The following is a 24,284-nucleotide window of genomic DNA, read 5'->3' as shown; positions in this document are numbered from 1 at the left end:
TTGCATTTTAAGGTCTCTTTGCTCGTTTTGTTTGCAACAACTTAATTTAGACCAGCGTTTCATGCAAAGTCCTAATTGAGACACATAAAGCACTGAGGGAGGACAATATCTGATCAGTCCAGCATGTTAAGAATGTCTTAAAGAAGCCTCTGTTTGAGTTAAACCTTGTTGAACCTCTGCTCCGCAACCCCAGAGACGACCCTGGCATCATCTATCCTTTTGTTATCTGTTCCTGTTTCTCAAACACTGGAACTCCTCTCAGAACAATAAATTCTTAGCAGCTCAATCTTCTCCCTCCTGGCATCCAGCAAAGTAAACGCAACCGCTGCCCAAATTCTACATCATTCCGGCGCTGCAGCAATGTTAAAGCGATAGTCCACATATAGTTTTATATGAAATTTGTAACAAAACCATAAAAGCTTTAATTTGGTCTCATCATTCAAGAGCTCAGTTCTCATATACTCATATCACCAGCTCATCTGTCTTCGGTTCCTCAGTTCAGTGACTGTTGGAGGAACTGGAGAGCTGAAAAGTTGGCAAAACTTAGATTCATAGGTTCATGTACACTGGTATTAAGTAACTTGAGGACTTGTTCAGTCCAATTTGGTGAACTGGTTCATCCAGTTCACTACAAAGATCCAGTTCAAAATAGTGATTCGTTCGTGCATCGGACATCAGTTTGGACCTTTTACCTGAGGCTATGGATTACAGTTAATAATGATGTAAATACTGTTCAATTTCTTGCACAGACCAATCATTTTGCTTCATAAGACCTCAATTTATCATCAGGTATTCATTTTAGTTTTCCCTGATATGCTTTTTTTTCTCTTTAAGTGGTAGTAGCAGATGACTTGCATTTTAAGAATCACCAAGCTAAAAATCCTCTCTATTGTTTTACTGAAGAAAAAAGTCACAGAAATCCTGAAAGACCTGAGGGTGAGTAAATTAACAACAAATTTTCATTTTGGGGTGAACTATCCCTTTGAAAGGACGCTTCCATAATGCGTTAAGGATAAGAAGAAACCAAAGAACGCTGTGTCAGTGTACGTGAAATAAGGCCACGAAATGAGGCAATTGCTAAATCGGCGCGCTCTCAAAAGACAGATAAACGAGATCCAGATGTCTGTTCTGTTTCAGGGGCCACACCTGTTGTCTGGGGGGTGAGACAGGAGACACACACACACACATAATGCAGTTCGCATATGTGTTCAAACGTGGCCACCGTGTAAAAAAATATGACCTTGAGTGAACTTGAACACAGGGAATTGACACAACAGGTGTGCAGCCCATGCGAGTCCCTTAAGTAGTCGATACAAGCTGATCTGAGAACAGCTACAGCCCCCCACATAGCCGGAACGGCAAAGCACATTCAAGGTTTAATGACAAAAACAGCAAACTGTTTGAGACGAAAAACCCACATGAGGTAAATTAACGTGACTGCAAAAAAATACTGTAAAAAGTTCTGTTCCAAAACCTAGAGAGCTCAGACAGCATTTAGGAAAATACATGTATAATACTGTTTTTCCAATGCAACATGCGCCTGTGCAACATTCAAGATGGTGGATAATGCTAAAACAGCTAAATAATACTGTATTGTACTTATGTACAATATAACTTATAATCATACTTTTATTTTATTTAATGACGCAAAATATCCCAAAAGTGCCAATATAATCTGAAATAGATTATTGTACCCAAAATGTGTGTGCACGCTATGTATTTTCCATACTAGTACAGCATTGTTAGTTAGTAAAATACTAATGTCAAACTAAACCGAAAACGAATGTCAAATGAGTATCCTGCACAAAAAATAAAATTAAAAAAATGTGCCCAAATGTTAACGCAAAGAAAGAAGGCGTGGTTTCAGTAACCGCAGTTAGTTAGTGTGTGTGTGTGTGTGTGAGAGAGAGAGAGAGAGAGAGAGTCATACAGTGCAGCTGTCTTTACCATCAGTGGCTTGTGTACTGCAAACACATACGAGCTTCGTCTGTCACGTGACTCTGTTCCTCTTTCAGGCTTGAAATGACGATAAAAACAGGACATTATTAACTGTCTTTACATTTATTTTTAAAGATGAAGCTCGCGATTATGGAAAAGGAGCGTTACATTTCCGACGAGTGCTTGCGGTGTTCAGCCAATCACAATGCACTGGGTCAGCTGGCCAATCAGAGCAGACAGCTCTCGTATGAAGGAGGGACTTTGTAGAAAATGATGCGTTTGAGAGAGGCGGGGCATAGAGGACCTACAATAATTTGAAAAATAATGTGTTTTTTGAACATTAAAGCATGTCAGCATATTATATTACACCAAATACACAAAACAATGATCTTTAAAAAAAAAAAGCATCATATGGCCCCTTTAAATTCAGTTAATCAAGTAATTCAACTAAAACATACTTATTTTAGTTATTAATTAAATAATTTTTAGTTTTTTCTTCATATTTATATAATATTTACATTTATTTTTGCTTACAAAATGTTATCTGAGTTGAACAAATGTGTCTCAGTGTGGAAGAAAGGCTAACGTGTAGTGGGAAAAGATTATTTTTTTGTGTGTATCCGGATTAATGTGGATTAAGTGTGTATCAATATTGATTTACACTGCATTAAGCTTCGGAACAGAGCTTCTCTCTCTTCTTTGTGTATGTGTATATATGTTCGTGCTTTCAAAGCAAAGCACACTCAATACAACTTTCACTCCCTCAAAAAGGCCTGTTCCCAGAGCAAAAACATGCACCCTACGATAACATCCAGCCATTTTGGCCCAGGTTAAATTCCAGAAGTTTTCCAGATTTGATTAATAGCGGTGGAGGGAAAGGTTGATAGGATACACACACTTTTCCTGAATATCACTGATGGCAGCTGTAATGCAGGGCTTTCACGGTTGACTGCTCAACATGAAGTTACACAATTGTGTTAAAATTATCATCATGTGGTCATCATACTGTGACCCTGTGTTTCTCTCAAAGAAAAAAACAACATTCAACCACATTTCAGGAATCCTTCACCCAAAAAAAATGAATATTCTGTCATCATTTACACCCCCTCAAGTCGTTTCAAACCCATATGCTGTTATATTTACAATGGAACACCTCCCAACAGCTATTTGTCAAAACTGACTGAATATCAAGCTCCAAAATGGACACCATAAAAGTAAGAAAAACATTCAAATGAAAACAAATGCACGACATGACTCATTTGGATTATGAAATGGCTGTGAACAATTATTAATAAAGTATAATGCAATGATAAATTTGGGTTATAGTAACATTAGTTGCTATTATTTTCGTTCTGGGAGCAGTTGAGGATGTAATACTTCAGTTAAATATTGTAAATAAAACTCTTGACACTCTCAGAAAAGAATACAAATATTTCACCGCTACATTCTTACCCAGAACAAGATGTGCTGGCATGATTCCTCTACCAATACCAACATGTTTAATTTCCTCTCCATCTTGATTCTAGTCTTATCAACAGCTTGACACGTCGAGGTCTGAGGATAATTCTATCTGCGGTGTGACCGTGAAAGCAGCTTGGCAACAATGAATGAAACATCTTTCAACAAAAACGATTTCATTTCAGACAGGAGGTTTGGTTATCATGTTGAGGTTCATGTTGAACTTTGTGAGGGTAGTTGAGGACATGTTTTTGCCTTGTATTTATCAAAGGCATAGTTCAGTCAAAACAGACAAATAACGCCAAACAGGATTTTTGACGTAACAATTTTTTCAGGATTCTTTGATGAATTCAAAAGAACAGCATTTTTTAAAAACAATTTTTTTTGTTTGATTATAAATGTCTACTGTCTCTTTGATCAGTTTAATGCATCCTTGCTGAAATTAATTTCTTTAAAAAAAAAATGTGTCACATGTGGCACCTCCCTCAGGTCAACGTGCTCAGGGTGAAACACTAGATGTCCCGACTAACTAGACAAACTAAGTCTTGATTAGCATTCAAACTTTGGCATTACAAACATCCTCTTTGGCACAAGGACCGGAAAGTCAAAAGAGGCATTTCAGAGATGTGAATTTATGCAAATGCTACATTAAAAATAGATCAAAAGTGTCACTGAAAAAAAAATGGTGTTATGAGCATTAGCAGGCAGTGGGGTGATGAAATGTGTTTTTGGCAGATGGAAAGAATTCAGGCTTTAATTAGAGACAATTAGGAGCAGCTTGGCATGTACATTTACACACACACACACACACACACACACACCCAAGAGTTGATAGAAAGGTCTGTACTACATACCAAAGGGGTGCGTAATCAAAAGTTCCATTTACCTGTGTTCAAATCTGCTATATTATAGATTTGATAGGAGTTTACAAATATATGGTCAAAGGGGCTACAGACTTTCAATAAATGTTTAAACTGAATGAATGAATTTGTAAAAAAGATTAAAATGGAAAGTTCCAGTGCTTGATTCTGATTGGCTGAGCCACTGTTCACTACATGGGATTAAACAACTGCATAATTAAGACGTTTTGACTTTTAACCATAGCTAAAATACAAGTCTTCCATCCATAATACTGATTTATCAAGAGAAAAAAGTCATCAAAAAGTCGTCTGACTCAGGAGAGAAATATGCACAAATCAGTCACCATTTTCAAGTGAAAACCTTCCAAAACAGTTCTATACAAATAATGTTGGTGCATGGATTTTAATGTGAGAGACAACAGGAGATAAACCTTTTCACTGGAGCAAGAGTTATTTTTGATTATAGACTGGTATTTTGGCCAGAAGCAACAGTTTAAAGTTAAAATTCCTTAAATGATAGATTTGTTTCTTACAAAAATGCAGCATTTGACTTCACAAGATGTTAATTGATGGACTGGAGTGGTGTGGAATAAAAAAAGGTAATAGAAACATCTTCAAAGCTTCAAGCTTCGAAAATACATTTTGGTCCAAAAATAAAAAAAATTATGACTTTATTCAGCATTGTCTTTTCTTCTGGGTCTGTTGTGAGCACGTTCACAACACTGCAGTGGCGCTGCTGACATACGACACTGCTGACGTGTTTTCTGGTGCGTCCAATAACAAAGATAACAAAATCAACTGTCACAGCAGTAGCACTCACAACAGACCCGGAAGAGAAGACAATGCTGAATAAAGTTGTAATTTTTGCTATTTTTGGACCAAAATGTATTTTCGAAGCTTCAACAAATTCTAATGGACCCTCTGATGTCACATGGACTACTTTGATGATGTTTTTCTTACCTTTTTGGACATGGACAGTATACCGTACACACACTTTCAATGGAGAGACAGAAAGCTCTCGGACTAATATCTCAAACTGTGTTCTGAAGACGAACATGAACGACATGAGGGTGAGACATTAATGACATAATTTTAATTTTGGGAATGAACTAACCCTTTAACCATACACAGACACATAAAGCATGAACCAAATATTAAAGGCGTCTCATACCTTACGGCTCAAATTAAACACCCTCCAGTTTTCGTCATTACTGTTGATTTCAAAGATAGTTAGCATGCAAGTTCTGGTTCCCTAAATCCTGCTGAGCCTGACTCTCCCAATTAAAATCACCATCCCAATACCTCAGCAAGCCACAGATAGGGTCAGTTTTACAAACACCCCATCAAAGACCTCAAAGATGAAACCTGGCACTTGCTTTTCCATGGTGAACACCTTCTCAAATCACCCTGACCTCAGCTTGCTCCTTGACCCAAATTAATCAACACAATCCGAAGCCACCAATAAAAAAATCTGCCTTCTGCCTGCACAGCGTCACATCTTTTCAAACGAGAACTTATTCTAGAAAGGATCGGACTGGCTGTAATTGGAAACACTGGCACTAGCGTTCTGCTCAGAGCCAAAAAACTTCAGCTGGCTAAACTCAAAGTCTCAAGCAGGTAGCGCAACACAAAAACACATTCGATATGCTTTACGGGGCTCTCTGAGAAAAGCTGCTTTATACTATGGGCTTGTCTGTCAGGCACTTCGGCTGGCCGGGGAGATGCCCAAAGGGAACATGTGCATTATCTATTAGTTTAAGCCTGTGTCTGTAGGGGAAAGCCCTCCATCTGTGGCTAACCTCACCAAGGCACAGGCCTGGATGGCATCCACCCTCTCTTTGGCAGGAGAGAAAACTTACTAGAGAGAAATAGCATGCAAGGAGCAGCACTGGGGCCATTGGCATTTTCTTTTGTAAGACAAGGCCTTTACCTTGCAGACAGGAAGACTGGGAAGGTTTCACATCATTTGACACATCCTAGATATGAAATTTCAGTCAGTATAATATAATTTTTTTTCTACCATACTGTACCCTTTTTTCAGTAAGGACATTTTCTGTGTCTGCTTAAGAATGGAAACTGTGTAGAAATAATTAAGAACTGTATGTATTGTACAGACATGTCGTCAAAAGTGCAAATACTATATATTGTATATTTCCTACAGTTATGTATATATATACTTTGTGAAACAGTTTTATTAACTAAAATAAAAACTGTAAAATATATATACCGTATTTTCTGGACTATAAATGAAAATTAATTTGACATGAACCAAGAGAAATTAACCAAGAAAAAACATTATCGTCTACCGCCGCAAGAGGGCGCTAGACCACCCTCTCGCGGCTGTAGATGATAATGTTTTCTCTGGGTTGTTGGTTCTAAATAAATGCGACTTATATTCCAGTGCGACTTATATATGTTTTTTTTTTTCCTCATCATGATGTATTTTTGGACGGTTGCGACTTATACCTGGGTGCGACTTATAGTCAGAAAAATACGGTATATAAAAAGTTTAAAAATAAAATTCAATGTGCAACTAATTAAAATAAATATATTTAAGTTAAAGTAAAATAAAATTAATGGCGAATAAAAAATACTTTAAAAATACATACAATTACAAAACAAGCTAAAATGAAAATGAAAACTGAAAATATAAAAATAAGAAATAATTCAAAATATTAATGAATACTATAATATTGTATCAGCAACAAATTCATTATAAAAATATATTATGCTACTTGTTGTCAAAAGACCTCACCGAGTTGTTTAATTGAGCAAAAAAAGTATTATTATCACTTTTTTTCACAATATTTCAATTTAATTTTGTGTGACAATTCATGTCTGACCCAATAATGAATCGCAAAAAATTATAGCTGATAATACATTCAGCAGGGGTAAAACTTTACCAGTAAAAAAAAAAAAAACTAAAAAAAAAAAACTAAAAATTGTTACCTGCAATTGTCACATCCACACAAGGAGAGGAGAAGACGGGTAAGTACTTTCGTGAAGCTTTATTAACATAGGATTTCAACAGAGCAGGTAAGTGTGGTCACAGACGGTGAATCTTCAAGCACTGATCAATAGGTGAGTTCAAGCACAAAGCTAGGCCTGACAACAAAGAGTCACTTCCCTTAATCGCTGTAACTGAATCTCCACAGAGTCACAATACGGTCCACAAGAAGCAGGCAGAAGATCCACAAAGAGCGTCCATGTAAGCTTGATTCCAGCCGGTGAGTGAATGAGTGAGGTGAGTATTTAAAGGTGTGGTGATTGCTGGTGCAGGTGCAGGTAATCAGTACTCAGGTGACGGTTCACGTGAGCGGTGCATGGGAGATTGAGTGGATGGTGACTGGCAATGGTGACTGGGGCTAAGGGAACGAGCTGAGGGTGTGACACTACCCCCCGCCCCACGGGTGACTCCAGGCATCCTAGAGCGGCGACGGGGACGACCACGACCTCTGGGAGCCGGGCGGTCCGGGTGTTGTCGGTGGAAATCTTCGAGGAGAGCCGGATCCAGGATGTCATTGCGTGGTATCCACGACCTCTCCTCGGGACCGAACCCCTCCCAATCTATGAGGTATTCCAGGTGGCCGTTCCGCCGCCGGGAGTCGAGGATCTCTTGGACCTGGTAGATGTTGTCTCCGAGGATTTCGGGTTGGTCTGGAGGGGGAGGCGGTTCTGGTTCTGTGGAGGAAGGAGAAACTGGATCAGTGTGACGTTTTAGCAGTGATACGTGAAACGTGGGTGAGATCCGGTAGTGTGGTGGTAGGTCCAGGCGGTAGGTGACGGGATTTATCTGAGAATGGATGGTGAACGGCCCTATGTAGCGGGGACTCAGCTTTCTGCAGGGCAGTCGGAGGCGGATATCCCGAGTGGAGAGCCAAACCTTGTCTCCAGGTAGATAGACGGGATTAGGCGATCTGCGTCGGTTAGCGGTCTCTGTATGCCTCCGAACTGCCCGCTGGAGATGGACGTGAGCTGAGTCCCACACCCTCTCGCTCTCCTGGAACCAGTGATCTACCGCGGGCACTTCAGAGACTTCTCCTGACCAGGGAAACAGCGGTGGTTGATAGCCTAAAACACATTGAAAAGGGGTTAAGCCTGTAGTGGTTTGGCGAAGGGAGTTTTGGGCATACTCAGCCCACGGCAGATACTGGCTCCAGGTATCCTGGTGTTGGGAGCAGTAAGTACGGAGGTACCGTGAGATCTCTTGAATCTTCCGCTCGGTCTGGCCGTTGGTCTGAGGGTGATATCCAGAAGATAAACTGACGGATGTTCCGAGGAGTTGGAAGAACGCTCGCCAGACCCTGGAGACAAACTGAGGTCCTCTGTCCGAGACAATGTCCTCTGGAGTGCCATAATTCCGGAACACGTTGGTGAAGAGGGCTTCGGCGGTCTCGAACGCTGTGGGAAGACCCTTTAATGGGATTAGTTTGCAGAATTTAGAAAAACGATCAACAACAACTAGAATGGTAGTGTACCCCCTTGAGGGGGGAAGGTCAGTGGCGAAATCCACCCCTAGATGGGTCCAGGGTCGGCGAGGAATGGGTAGTGGTTGTAATTTACCCACGGGAAGTTGACGAGGTGTGGTGGTAACGGCGCAGACCGAGCATCCGAGGATGTACCGGGTAACGTCACGAACCATGTTAGGCCACCAGTACTTCTGCTGGATGAGCGAGAGGGTTCGCCTGCTGCCAGGGTGTCCTGAGCCAGGTGACGTGTGCGTACTTTCCAGTAGGGGGAGTCGCTGGTTGGTGGGCACGTACATAAGACCCGTGGGTACCTCCGGAGGTGCAGGCTCCTCGAGGGTGGCGGCTCGAATTTCCTCGTCGATCTGCCAGAGGATAGGCGCGAGGAAAACGGAGGGTGGTAGAATTGAATCAGGCTTGTTGGTGTCTGGATCTGGTGAGTACATACGGGACAGAGCATCTGCTTTAGTGTTCTTGTGACCGGGTTGATACGTGATCTGGAAATTAAAGCGAGCAAAGAAGAGTGACCACCGAGCCTGACGAGCATTGAGTCTTTTGGCATTCTGCAGATATTGGAGATTTTTGTGGTCGGTGACAACAGTGAATGGGAACTGAGCTCCCTCTAGCCAGTGCCGCCACTCCTCAAGGGCAAGTTTAATGGCCAACAACTCACGGTCTCCGATTCCATAATTGCATTCGGCAGGAGAGAGTTTTTTAGAGAAGTACGCACACGGATGGAGTGAGCAAGGTTCACCAGACCTTTGAGACAACACGGCTCCAATGCCGTGATTGGCCGCATCAACCTCTACGACGAACGGCTTGGACGGGTCAGGATGTCGAAGAATGGGTGCCGAGGTGAAGAGGTGTTTAAGATGGCTGAAGGCCTCTCGAGCTTGGGGTGTCCAGCGCAGCCGGCGTTGACCTCCTTTTAGGAGGGATGTTAGAGGGGCCGAGTGCAGGCTGTAGTTCTTGATAAAGCGCCGATAGAAATTGGCAAAGCCAAGGAAACGCTGGAGTTCTTTCACCGTTGTGGGCTCCGCCCAGTTGGCCACAGCATCTACCTTGGCTGACTCCATCTGAACTCCCTCCGCAGAGATCACGTATCCGAGGAAGGAGACGGTAGTGCAGTGGAACTCACACTTCTCAGCTTTTAGGTAGAGGTGGTGGTCTCGGAGTCGTTGTAAGACGTGGTGGACATGAGTTTGGTGTTCTTCTATGTTCCGGGAGTAGATCAGGATATCGTCTATGTAGACAATGACGAATTGGTGGAGATAATCACGGAATATTTCGTTCATGAAACTCTGAAAGATGGATGGACTGTTAGCAAGCCCATAGGGCATGACCTGATATTCGTAGTGCCCGGCAGGGGTGATGAAAGCAGTCTTCCACTCGTCTCCCTCTCGGATACGGATCAGATTGTAGGCACTGCGGAGGTCGAGTTTGGTGAACACCTTGGCTTCACGCAGTTCCTCCAGAGCCGCCGGAACGAGTGGTAATGGGTAGGCGAACTTGACGGTGGCGTCATTTAGCACTCGATAGTCGATGCATGGTCGAAGTCCGCCATCTTTTTTGGGGACGAAGAAGAAACTGGACGCAGCTGGAGATGTGGACGGTCTGATGAACCCCTGATCGAGAGCCTCCTGGATGTATTCCTCCATAGCCACCTGCTCAGGACGGGAGAGTGGATATATTTTCCCATGTGGTAGCTTGGCACCTGGCAGCAGGTCGATACAACAGTCCCAGGGCCGATGTGGTGGTAATCGGGTGGCTTGTTCCTTGCTGAACACATCGGAGTAGGAGGAGTAAAGGGCAGGTCTTTCTATGGAGGTGGAGTGCAATTGAAGGTGCGGTGGCTCGGACTGTGAACTCTGGATAGGTGAACGGTGAATGTGACTCTGGCATCTCGGATCCCATGCCTGGATCTCCCCTGTGCTCCAGTTGATTTGTGGGTTATGTTGGGCCAGCCACGGCCTACCCAGGACGACGTCAACGGTAGCGCGAGGAAGTACGAGGAGGGCCAGTTGTTCCCGGTGTCCGTGGGGCAGAACGAGTTCCAGCTCGTGTGTCCTTCTAGTTATTTTGCCTCCCCCTAACGGTGATCCTTGGATGGTAGTGATACGGTAGGTGGTCTCATTCTGGGTGATGGGTATACGGTGCTTGGTTACGAAGTGAGATGAGATGAAGTTGCTTGCGGCTCCGGAATCCACCAGGACATGGATGGAAAGATTACGTGAGTTAATTGTTATCTGGGCTTTGATATGAGGTATGTGAGATACAGATGGGGTAATGGAAACTGTACTCACCATTGGGCGAGGCGGACGGACTGGGCAGGCGTGGATCAGGTGAGTGGCCTCGCCACAGTATAAACACAGCCGCAGCTGGATGCGGCGTCTCCGTTCAGAGGCATCCAGGCGGTAGGAGTCGGTGATCATGGGCTCCTCCTGGTTTCGTTGAGGCGAGGGCGTTCTGGCTGATGGAGAGATGGTATATGAAGCCGGGGAGGCACAAGCCGAGAGGTGCTGAGCAACATTTATAGTTTTTCTGATGAATGTCTCGAGATTGACATTATCGTCGTAAATGACCATTTGCTTTCTGATCTGGGGCTTTAAACCTTTACGGTATGCAGCTAGCAGGGCAGTTTGGTTCCAACCACTGGTGGCGGCTAATGTCCGGAAACGGAGAGTGTAGTCGTGAACTTCCGTGGCTCCCTGGCGGAGATTTAAGAGTTCATCATGGGTTGAAAGAGGAGTTAGAGCCATCCCGAACACTTCCTGGAGGTGGGTGGCGAAGGCATCGAATGAGGATAGAACCGGACTCTGGGAGTTCCAAAGAGCCTCTGCCCATTGTAGCGCTCGTCCGGTGAGGAGAGAGATCACAAAGGCGACTTTGGTGGCCTCATTGGGGAATTTACTGGTATTCGCGTTGACGAACAGTGAGCACTGCAGTATAAACCCACTGCAGCCACTCGGTTCACCCGCATAGCACGCGGGACGTGCAAGGGGCGTGCTGTTGGTGGTGGTAGCACTAGTTTCGGTGGGTGGTGAAACTGACTGTAATACTTGGCGGAGAGCAGTCACCATTTCGGTGAACGGGTCCGAAGCCGCTCCCTGAGCAGCAGCGTTAACATCCATGGGAGATATGAAGTTCTGTTTTCCGGGGCTGGAATCCTGTCACATCCACACAAGGAGAGGAGAAGACGGGTAAGTACTTTCGTGAAGCTTTATTAACATAGGATTTCAACAGAGCAGGTAAGTGTGGTCACAGACGGTGAATCTTCAAGCACTGATCAATAGGTGAGTTCAAGCACAAAGCTAGGCCTGACAACAAAGAGTCACTTCCCTTAATCGCTGTAACTGAATCTCCACAGAGTCACAATACGGTCCACAAGAAGCAGGCAGAAGATCCACAAAGAGCGTCCATGTAAGCTTGATTCCAGCCGGTGAGTGAATGAGTGAGGTGAGTATTTAAAGGTGTGGTGATTGCTGGTGCAGGTGCAGGTAATCAGTACTCAGGTGACGGTTCACGTGAGCGGTGCATGGGAGATTGAGTGGATGGTGACTGGCAATGGTGACTGGGGCTAAGGGAACGAGCTGAGGGTGTGACAGCAATAACCAGAAAGTCTGAAACTAACCTACATGTTCATGTTTCCAAAAGTAAGTAAAAAAGGCTACAAATTATTTTTTGCTTTTGATGCCTTTATATTCTAAAACCTGAAACATTCACAACCCAACTGCAATGCAACTGCGTAAAACATTTTTAAATGATCCAAACACCGCATTAATATGAAATGATAGTATGAAAGAAAGATCTGTGGAAAAAAAGTTAAAATGAAACAAAACTAGTACTAACAATACTAATAATCTCAACTATTGAAATCCATCCCAAATTGATAAATTGGAAATTGAAAAACGCAAGTTCACATGCTATATATACATACTGCAGCAAAAGTATGAGCAGTATGGTAAAATGCAATTGCAAATGCAGCCAATGCTGTGTGCAAACACACCTATGCACACAGCAGTGCATTAGTACAAGCTCATATGAGCAGAAATGCTTGGAAGTCTGTCATAACAACAGGAAGCAACATGTGTTTGCATGGTTGCCGTGCCACCAACACATTCCTGTATTAAATCACCATAATAAAAGTCATCCCTGAAATGCATGCCAACACATCACAAACATAACAGCTGGCCTGGAAACAGACATCAGTGCTGGGGTGACCTTATCCAAGGTTTCCATAACAGGCCCCAAAACAGTTTGATGGCACACAATATGTCTGGGTTAATGGCTCCCAGGGCAGACGCTCAAAAGAAAACAGTCAGGCAGAGCTTTATAATGCCTTGAAACTTCGGGTTTACCTGGACTTTCCTTTTACAGAGGGTTAACCAAAATGACCTGGTTTAACGCTCTGGGGTCCGAGGGTGTTTTAGGGCCCTGGAGAAGTTTTGACATGCCCTGTCATTTGTGCTTTTTTCAGTGGCTTACAAACATTTGAATGGCTAAAGTTTAATAACACTGTAATCAGCATTCCCCTAAAGCTGAAGGGCTGATCTGAGAGGAAACAGTCCAACAGCAAAGTCCTGAAGCACCACCGCTGTAATCATGCTTGTCATTGAAGGTTCTATTATTCACTGCTTGTCATTAAAGGTTCTATTATTTCTGTGAACATTCAAAATCTGACAAAACAAAATCTACACTATCGACAGGTCTTGTGCTCCAATATTCAATACCACTTCAATATCACTCTTTCAAAACAGAAATGGATTCTGATTGGTGAACATAGCTAAAAATAATGCTTAAAATAAAAATATCAAGGCTGCATTTATTTGATCCAAAATACAGTAAAACGGTGTAAATTAAAAATTGCGTAACATTATTACAATTTAAAATAATAGCTTTTTATTTTAATATAGTTCCAAATGTATTTAATTGCTGGATTTTCAGAATCATTACGCAACTCTTGCAAATAAGCTGATTTGTTGTACAAAAAAGTATTTTGCTATTGTCAATGTTGAATGCTGCTGAATAATTTTGGAACCATAATAAAACCAAGATTTTCAGGATTTCTTAATAAATAGAGAGTTTAAAAAAACAGCATCTAAAAATGTTTGTAACATTAGAAATCTCTTTCTGTCACTTTTAATCAATTTAATGCATTCTTGCTGATTAAAAGTATTAATTGCTTAACTATTCCAAAATCTTCCTGACCACAAACTTTTGAAAAGCAGTGCATAAAAACGTATGTTTTATAGAGATATACAACAGACTGTCATAAACTGCTTTCAACCATTTTATTTACGATAATTATTATTATTATTTTTTTTTATTAACCTGCCCAGGAAAATTTTATTAAAATCTGTAAATATTTTCTTTAAAGTTATGATTCTTCAAATTGAAAACTTCAACATCAGTATTCATTGACAATCAAGGTTCCTATTGAATGTTAGGTTTCTCATAGCACACAATACAATACAATAAAATATACCACTGAAGTCATTATTCTGTTTTCCTCTCAGTGGAGTTCAGAAATGCAAACACACACACACACACACACACACATTTTTCATGTTTGACCTGTGCCACCCTGTCTATTTAATCACCGGCTCATTCAATCATACGCCCACTTCACTTTTCTACAGAAAAATTAATGCAACTCGAAAAGCAAATCTATAGATCTGATCCAAACCTAGTGAGCTGCCTACCTACTCAGCATTTAAAGGCATCATATGTGTGTTTTCTAAATAACGACTGATCAAAAATGGTAGGAATCATATACATTATTACAGAGACTATTAGTATTAAAGCTAATGAACTTTGATCATTTCTCAGAGCAGCAGTTTTAAAATGTGTAATTAAATCACCACAAAAGGAAGTAGCAAGAGTTGACTGTGCATGTGATGCTGTGTCTCTGACCTGGTCATCATAGCGGTAGGTGAGATACTGCTCTCCTGTTGTGTCTTCCAGAAAGCTTCCTTGTGGAGAAAGTGCAAATTCAGGGAGGAAGTAAGCACTCTGCGCCTGGCGCGCTACTCCCTGTAAAACAAGACCACAACAACCACATTAAACTTAGAAAAACACTGCGGACATCATTTGAGGGCCTGCATGTAACATTTTTAGGACAGAATAATGTAAGTACAGAAAAGATGCTATCAAATAATATCAGTGTTCAACTATTGCACATTAGGTTCAAGAAATGCTGTACACATGTTAGTAGATAATAGGCCAATAAAGTCTGGCAGTGACTTTTTTGAATATTAACTAAGTTACTTCACTGGACACTTATGACTTTTTTTCTTCTTCTGTGGAACATAAAAGAAGACATTTTAAAGAATATTGATAACCACAATTTTTCGGTTCCCATTGATTTTATTTTTGGGTGAACTATCTCTTTAAGTTAGGTTACCAAGCAACTTCACATCAGTGTGACCTAATTTATGTTAATTTACATACTTTATTTTCATATTTTTAAATTACGTGTGTGTGTGTGTGTGAACTGAAAAAATTGTGGTGAAAGAATTTTCCCTCTGAAACGGCAAGTAACTCATGAAATTAAATTTTGAAGTAGAAAGGCAAATATGTTCTTTTAAACATAGTCCAATCAAAAACATGATATATATCCCCTTAAACTAATGGAAGATAAAAGACTAGCATGGACAAATTAAGAGGAAATTTAACTGGTAGTGTGTCAGAAGTTCATTGTGAGCCAGTAAGAAGCCCACAGAGGAGAAAGCAGCTCCGGGTCTGTTAGAGGTTTATTGAGGACGATTAGCTGCAGCACATGAACCAAATCCTGAAGCAGGCTACCATGTGTTTAGCGTGCTAATGCTAGGCCGACGGCTTTCTCAGAACAGCCTGGTGACACACTTATAAACAATTTATGGAAGTTGAGGAGGTTATAAAATCACAGCGAGCACCTAAAAAGCTTTTTCCCTCCCTGCTCATTAAATGGGAAACTATTTACAAGTGTTTGAAGCTTCAAAACAGAGGAATCAGAAGTGAATCTAAATTTGTACCTACGCACTGGGAGTGTCTGCTAGGGCGAGTGTGTGAGGCTGACTACCTCTCCAAATTCTTATGACCTAAAGATCAGCAGAGTTTGGCACACGGTCAGAGGAGCCGCCCGGCATGCTTTCATCAGCAACACAGACTTACACTGACAGGCCTGAATTAACAGCCCTGATATCCATGTGTGTGTGTGTGTGTGTGTGTGTAAGGGCTGGACAAAACTCAAGAGGATTTCAAGAACTGGCTCCAAAATCAGAGTCACAACACAGAGGAAGTTCATTAGTTCAATGTAATTTTTGCAAACAAACATAAATAATTACATCCTTGATTTGTTTATTTTTTTCCTCATACAGTAACTGAAAACATATTTCTGAACTTAATTCAATAATGTCAAGACGAAGTAAACACAGCCATCAACTACAACACCACTAATAAATATTGACAACAATTTTTTTATAAATTATATTGAGAAAACTAATTAAGTAATACATTATTTAACTATCTATCTATCTATCTATCTATACAAATATTAAAAATTATTTACCATTTGACCATTAGACTTAATAAATGCTGTAGAAGTATTGTTCATGCTTAGTTCATGTTAACTTAAAAATATAGTTAAGTATTTAAAAATGATTTTCTTTTTAATTGAGGACGATTAGCTAAACGTAATTAAAACTATACATTTTATAAATAAAAATATTTATTAAATACATTTTGTGAACCATTTTCAGTCCCTAGACTGATCTTATCAATATCATTTAATGTGTTGATTAAAAAACCCTTATAAAGTCAAAATAAAAAGGGTACCCTCTGTTATGGTAGATCTGAATCAATCAGTGTGTGCGTGTGTTTGTATGAAATGTGTTTATGTTTGTCATGTACGTTTCTGCAGTCTGTCTCCAATCACACAGTTCAATCAAGACTGCTTAGTCTAAACATGTCTCGTCTGTCATCTCTCCTGTCCCTCTGCACCCCTGTAAACACCCCTCCATCTGTGTTCCCCAAGACACACACACACACACACACACAGAGAAATCCTTCAGGTGCTGACTGTGTACGCAGGAGACATCTTCTCCAATAAATTCCCTATGAGGCCTCAAGGTCCCACACAGACTTACGACAACAAGACCAACTCCCTCCTGTATGTGCAGCTCAGCCATCTCTCATCATCTCTTACAGGAAACCGCCCTGACAGAGCAAAAATAATATGGCTCACAGGAATGGACCAAGAATAGACACCAAAGGGGGCTGCACAACGCTCTGTGAGCATGTTCACAGTCCAACATATGATATTTTAAGTGCACTAAAAAAGGAAAAAATGCTTCTAAATCAGTTTAAAGGTCTGTTCACACTGAGAATGATAACAATAAAGATAATGATAACTAGGGATGTCCAGATCCGATCACAGGATCGGAAATCGTTCCCGATCATGTGGTTTCAGACTTGATCGGAATCGGACGTTACCTCCAGATCAGGACTCGGATATATTTAATAAAGGTGTGAATAAATATAGATTTAAACTCAAAGAGACAGAATAGTCTGCGCATGATCTGTTGTTTTATTCGGACCCAGAATAAGGCGAGATGAACATCAAGGAGCGCTAAACACTCCTGCAGTGTATGTTTAATTTAATTTTCCATCATTTACGAGACAATGCTTTCCCGCCAATTACAGAATTTTCTGGCTTATATGGTAGGAGGCGCTATTACCAACCTGTCCTCCAACCAATACGCTCGTATAGGTCGTTTGTCCAAATCCCTGAAATAAGACCCATCTGAGCGTATACTACAATTGCGCCCCTATCGGCAAAAGGTCGTTCTCATATTAATATTTTGTACGCTTTTATTTGCACTATGATTTGCGTTTCATGTAGCTCAGTTAGTAGATTGTTGCGTTATACTTTGATATCATTTAATCATGCTATCATGGGTTCGATCCCAGGGAATGGACATGTGCGTAAATGTATATGCTGTATAAATCATAATTTAGCATGATTTCTGTTAGGTTTAGTGGTGGGGTTAGGTGTGGTCATTCAAACGAATAAGCCACCTAGTAAAATATGTACGAATTACTGTGAAATCGGTGTAAAAAGTCCACACATTGCATTTAAATAAACGTGCATTCTGATTGGTAATGACATTATATGTCATTTCATGATGACAGACGCAACGCGATACTGTCATTATTTTTACGCCCGCTAGAGGGCGCTTAACTTTAAAACGTAAATATAGGTCGTAATAAGGTGCATGCACAAATGACCTATATGGTCGTTTTTTGTTGGAGGACAGGCTCGTTATTACACATCTTCTGAAAGAGTACTGAATATCTGGATCAAAACACGGTGAAGGAGAAGCAGAAATAAGCGATCACATATGTAATAATGCAATCATCAAACAGCATATAAATCAAAACTACCTAATGTAGCTAAATGAAATGACGACCCAGGAAGTGGTTAAGGACTGTGCAGGATTTGATGGTGGTAATCTACTCCATCTATGTTTTGATCATCATTCTGAATCCTATCCAGATGTAGTCTTTCACAACAACTTGATTTTCTCAACTTTTTGAAAAAAAAATAACTAAAAACTAACAAAAAATAATGCATGTTTGTTTGTTTAAAAACAGAGGTGTAACCCGTTTTAAATTAGAAATACACACAGAATTACCTTTATTGTTATAGTTAAGGCCCATATACACCAAGAACTATACCTATGTTAGCTAACACTTTATTTTAAGATATCCTTGTTACAAGTTACATATCCTTACTATTGTAATAACAGTTAATTATGCATCAATACATGCAACTAACCATAAACCAAACCCTCATCATAACCCTAACTTTATAGCAAGTACATGTAGTTAATTAATATTACTCAGTACTTAAATGTATAATTACATTGTAACAAGGACACCTTAACTTAAATTGTAACCCTACATTAGCATCCACACCAACGGATGTTAATGTTCAGTTTATTGTAAGTGTTTAAATGTTTGAAAACTTTTAAGCTGAGTGGATTCTGATTGGCTGACGTTTTTATTGTTCATCAGCTAGAAAAAGAAAAGTGATTCCAACAATAGAGAGAATGTTTAATTTAACTTTATGCTTAGCAATATTTTCCTTGCTGTGACCTTTTCCGTAATTAACCGTGATTTTGATTTGACTTGAACATCAGGAGGTGTGTGAGTAACTGTTCTGGGTTTCATTCAGCTTAGCGCCTCATACAAGCTCATTACTAAAGGCTCTTCTCACTTCCACTGGCATTTCCAAGAGCCGGCACAGGTGTGCATGTTTTTATGTGCCAGAAGATGTTTCATCAAGCACTCTGTTAGGGAACTGTAGATACATTGTCTCAGCAGGGCATAAGTGCCAAAAAAGTAAAGCACTAAGTCAACGGCCGCGCCATGAGTCCTAACTTCAGTGTGACTCGGCTTTGAGTGAAGGAATGTCACGGCGCTGTCAGAGCAAGTCTATTCAACAATGTAGAGAAATCTCTGGCAGGTCTCTGGGTTTATGGCAGCAGGCCAGTGCCTCTCCTCAGACCGGACTAACCCTGGATAAGCTTTTGACTTTTAACACTTGGTGCCAAGGATCAGTACGGTCAGAGGAAGATCTGATCCTGGATCATAACTTCCAGAAAGAGCACTTCGTTAAAACAGGCCAGGTTTACATCTGGTCACTCGAACATTCCTCAGCTCTGAAGTCAATGGGACAATGAAGATTCATTATTTACTCTGAGCAGCATCTATGGGGTGGTAAAAGCATCCTTACTCTAAATCCTTTGGGGAAAATAAAGTGACAACAGCAATTTGAGTCACATGCTCCTTGTAAGACAATCATATAATGTCCCTGACATCACATACAAGCTTTCAGAGTATTTTTTTACTACCAACTACCATTGGCAGACACATATAGAAATGTAGTCACATAGTGAGTCATAAATGAAACATTCAAACTGCTTCTTTTTTTTTTTCATAGCACACTTCAAATTAAGAAATCTCTAAACTTAATATGTCATGGCCAACATGTTAAAGATCACTGACCCGGCCAGCATTTTCGACAGAATTATGATTTTGCACCAGTGTAGTGGGGGATAAATATTTATAAATATTAATATTAATTTATAAATGCATTAAATATAGAAATTAATACTTTTATTTAGCAAGGATGCATTAAATTCAAGAAAAGTGACAACAAAGACTTTTATAATGTAAAAAAAAAAAATTATATATATATATATATATATTTTTTTTTTTTTTTTTTTTTTTTTGATGTTCTTTTGATCATTCTATTTATCAAATAATTTTCTAAAAAGTATCACAATCTCCACAAAACAACTGTTTTTTTAATATGTAATAATAAGCAATGTTACTTGAGCAGCCAATCGGCATATTAGAATGATTTCTGAAGGATCATGTGACACTGAAGACTGGAGGAATGATGCTGAAAATTCAGCTTTGATCACAGGAATAAATTACACTTAAAAATATATTCAAATGGAAAACAGTTATTCTGAATTGTAATAACATTTCAAAATATTACTGTATTTTTGATCAAGAGAATTCAGCCGAGAACAAAGGACTTATTTTAAAAAAAGATTTTAAAAATCTTTATCAACCCCAATCTTTTGAACAGTAGTTTACACACATACAAATGAACACATCATATTTAAGACTTGCTTCATTTCGAGACATTTGGAATTCAGAAAGTGAGTCAGAGGAAGTATTTTTGAGTGGACCTGGAGAGTCAGTGTACAGCCACAGCCTTTAGTAGTTCTGGTGACAACATCATCCACCCACCTGCTGATGGATAATGCATATTCATCAGTGTAATCTCTGCATGCAGCAGCCTCTTTGATCATATTCCAATCAGCAAGAGCAAAACTGCCCTGCAGGCTTGAGCTTGCTCCCTATGGCCATACTTTAATGTTCTTGGTGATTGTTTTTCTCATATCAGAAGTGGTTGGTATGCAGAGAAATGTGGCTCATTCTTGGGAACAAAAAGCAACCCAGAGTTATAACCTACGGGCTATTACCAACCCAAAGGTCATGATTCTGTAGCATTATGCACATTGAAATTAGTCCACAACATCCCACTCAACTGGAATACAAACTGTTGACAACTTGCGAAATTTCCAGGCTAAAATACCAAAGTACAAAGTAATCAAGTTCTGGCATTAGACAGCTCTTCTGGTTTTGTCCTCAGGTTGAATGTTTAACAAATGCAGGTGTTAGAAGATGGTGCCAGATAGTTGGTCTCATTATGAAAGTGACTGTTTTTATGAGTGGAAAACTAAGTCATTGATGCATTCGTTCATTAACAAAGCATCACTGTAGGACAACGGTTCTGTTTAACTCAACTGTTTAACTTCTCGATTATTGAACTGTTGTATAAAAAGAAATCACTTTTGACTCTGTCATTAGTCTCACAGCGAGATTGTCCTTTTTTGGTGTGCTCCAGCTGTCTGTTGATGTATGTTATCCTCTGAAGGCACTTTAATAAGCAAGCGCTCAAGAGGATGGAGGTGCATGTCATGGTAACACTTTTGTCAGCCCGACACCTTTGACAAATGTGCTCTGCAGCAAGCCACCAAGTGTTTTAAAGGTAACTAAGGTAAAGCTTGGCAGTTGCCAGACACTCATTCACATATCTAAACATACATAAACTAACATACAGGGCAATTATGCACAACTTACTTCCTAAAAGTATTAGGAGGCACTTGATGGCATCAGCTGCTGCTCACTGAGATAAACAAGAGCAGACCACTGGAGGATGGAATAAACTTTTTGAGCATCAATCAAATACACATAGTCATTTCTACACTGAGCTGAATGTTAGTCAATTTTGAAAAACACACCAGAGTGAGTCATCAACTACATAACCCCGTTTCGGCAATGGCAATGGCAACTTTTTTCTCACAACTGTGAGTTTATACCTTTTTTTTGCCATTCTTTTTTTCGCAATATAGTTTATATCTCACAATTCTCACTTCTTTTCTCAGAATAACAAGATAAAAACTTGCAGCTGCAAGTTATAATGTCCTATTATTCTGAGGAAAAATAGATTGACTTTCTTCTCATAATTCCAAGTTTAAAGTATATCTCACAATTCTGACTTTATTTCTTAATACTTCATAACACACAATTACAACTTTTTTTTTATCATGTAATTCTGACTTTATAACTCACAATTGCAAGAGAAAAAAAAGTCAGAATTGTGAAATAAGAAGTCACAATTAGCTTTTTTTTACTCATTGGCGAAAACAGACTTCCATAATTGCCTCCACAACCAGCCAATAATCCTTCTGTGCACTGCTGGGGTTCTGACAAAACAATAAAAAGAGGCTATAAAGACAATAAGCCTCAAGTCAAGAGTTACGCCAGCATTGATGAACACCCCATGAGCCGTGTTCACAGAGCTCGGGTGACGTGTTGAGGAATTCTGAGAGTGCTCTGGCTGACCTTGAGATTCGGAGTTGGGTAAATGTGAGGATCTGCTAACAGCTGTTCCTGATCTGTTTGGGTACCTGGACATAGTACAGATTACCATACTATAGGATATTTGTTTTGAGGTGACATGGGCTCTGTTCAAAAACTTAATCAGCTTCCTGAATGGTAACCTCTCTTGAGGCAACAGAGAAGTCTACAAAGAGTGTAGAGAATATAATAAATGTTGATTATAAATAAAATTATAAAAAGTCATTTACATATTTGCTCAGTAAGCTTGCCTGCAGTGCACTCTGTTACAATGGTATAGGGTACATGCATTATATTTTTTTACTTCATGTATGTTTAAATAAACGTCCCAGTTCTGTTAAATAATGTCTTGTCTGGAATCTTTCAGGGATTCAGAATGACGGAGCAGGTCACAAATAGTTGCCTATGCTATGTGTGTTTCCATGCTTATTAGAGTCTCACATCTAAAATTCAAACTCTGTTGAAATCGCTAGTGATCTGATTCTCCTGAACGCTGTCTGCATGACACAAGGATGTTATGTTCCAACTCTTTCACTTACAGGATTACATTTCAGATTGAGCACTAGCAAGGCAGTCCAAGGTTTTTGCCCAGAGCAATAATCTTTCACCAAAACAAAAAACATTTCCTCATATTGGCCTGTCAAGGCAAAGTCTCGACAATTGAGATATTAATGAGGGTACAAACTGTACACATTGTTGCAATATTTCACGGTTAATCACGTTAAAATATTTCAATTTCTGAAATATGTCTCAAAAGCAGCCCAAGATCATTCTGCCTTCCACTGTTATATTTACTCTAGTCTGTGACCCCACCACATCTGTTCTTAACCTCCTTAACAGTTAATGTTTCTTATCACCCTCCCTTACAAGCACCAACACTGCCACATTTGACTCCTGGCCGGCTCGCCACTGGCCAAACCTCTTCTGTTTCTTATCATCCCCCTTAACATGTCAGCTTAACGCCACACCACCTCGCTCACTCTTAACCCTGCCTCCTCCACCTCTAAAACCAACCAAAAAGTCCCCATCCTCCCTAAAAAAAATCCTGCATCCACAGTGTCTGCCTGTGGGAAACGTCCAGCCTTGGCTCAGCAGGAAGCTCTGGATTTACCACTAAGCATTTAATGGTCCTAACATCCATAACTCACCCTTGTCCATACCACCCAAAATAAAGTGGGGGGTTAAGAGGCAAAAGATATATTCCCTCTTTCAATTTCATTATGTTCAAACTCAAAATGAAATGGCATTTGCAACTAACTTTACTTCTTTATACATGAATATTCAATGCAAGACTTGGTTTTATCCATCAGGAATTGATTGCATGTAAAAAAAAAAAAAAAAAAAAAGCATGGTTGCATACCAGGTCTGTTTTTGATTAATAGATTGAACAGATATATAAATGACAAAAGATCACAGTTTAAGGCATTTGCATGACCTTTGTTGCGTTAATATTAATAATCGATCAGAATGAGTTTTATTGCCAGGTATGTTTACACATATGAGGAATGTGTTTTCGTGATAGAAGCTCCACAATGCAATAGAATGACAATATAACAATATAAGACTGTGCATGTAAATACATTTATTGGCAGACAGGTGGAATCTTTTGCATTTTTTGCAGTTAGGATCATTTTCACCCACAAACATATTACTTATTATAATAACATATAGAACCCACAACAATTAAATAAACAAAATAAATAAAATGAAAATAAAATGTCCCAATATTTTTGTCACGTGTTTTTATAAAATCATTATTTGGTTATAATACTGTTGTGATCTGTTATCATTCACTATTTTTTATATTAAGATTTTTGGTGAATTGTACATATAAAACCAGTTAGGATCAATTTGTTAAAAATTAAAAAACACAAACATGTATTGGTCAATTTTTTTTTTTTTTTCAAATAATAAGATTTCAATTAAATTATGACTACTGAATTAGTAATGTTTCTGATTTCCATTTCAGAAATCTGGTCACCTTATTTGAACTTGCAAATTGTAAATTTGAATTACAGTATCTCAGTACTGCCCAACGAGTTATATGTTTTCAGTTTTCTTTTCAGAAATTTAGTTTAGT

At 39.7% G+C, this 24,284-nt stretch overlaps 2 protein-coding genes across 3 annotated transcripts in view; one reads left to right on the top strand and one right to left on the bottom strand.

Moving 5' to 3' along the window:
* LOC128017369 (ferritin, heavy subunit-like) overlaps positions 1-24,284 on the top strand; it is a 346,688-nt gene that overhangs the window by 257,199 nt on the left and 65,205 nt on the right. The window lies entirely within an intron of this gene.
* LOC128017360 (ADAMTS-like protein 3) overlaps positions 1-24,284 on the bottom strand; it is a 148,425-nt gene that overhangs the window by 115,785 nt on the left and 8,356 nt on the right. The window contains exon 3 of the mRNA XM_052602721.1: positions 14,636-14,755. Coding sequence (XP_052458681.1) covers positions 14,636-14,755 — 120 coding nt within the window. The remainder of the gene's footprint in view (positions 1-14,635; positions 14,756-24,284) is intronic.

This window comes from Carassius gibelio, chromosome A7, assembly GCF_023724105.1.
Source record: "Carassius gibelio isolate Cgi1373 ecotype wild population from Czech Republic chromosome A7, carGib1.2-hapl.c, whole genome shotgun sequence".
NCBI lineage: Eukaryota > Metazoa > Chordata > Actinopteri > Cypriniformes > Cyprinidae > Carassius > Carassius gibelio.
The sequence above is the reverse complement of the archived record's forward strand: the minus strand, read 5'-3'. Positions and strand labels throughout refer to the sequence as shown.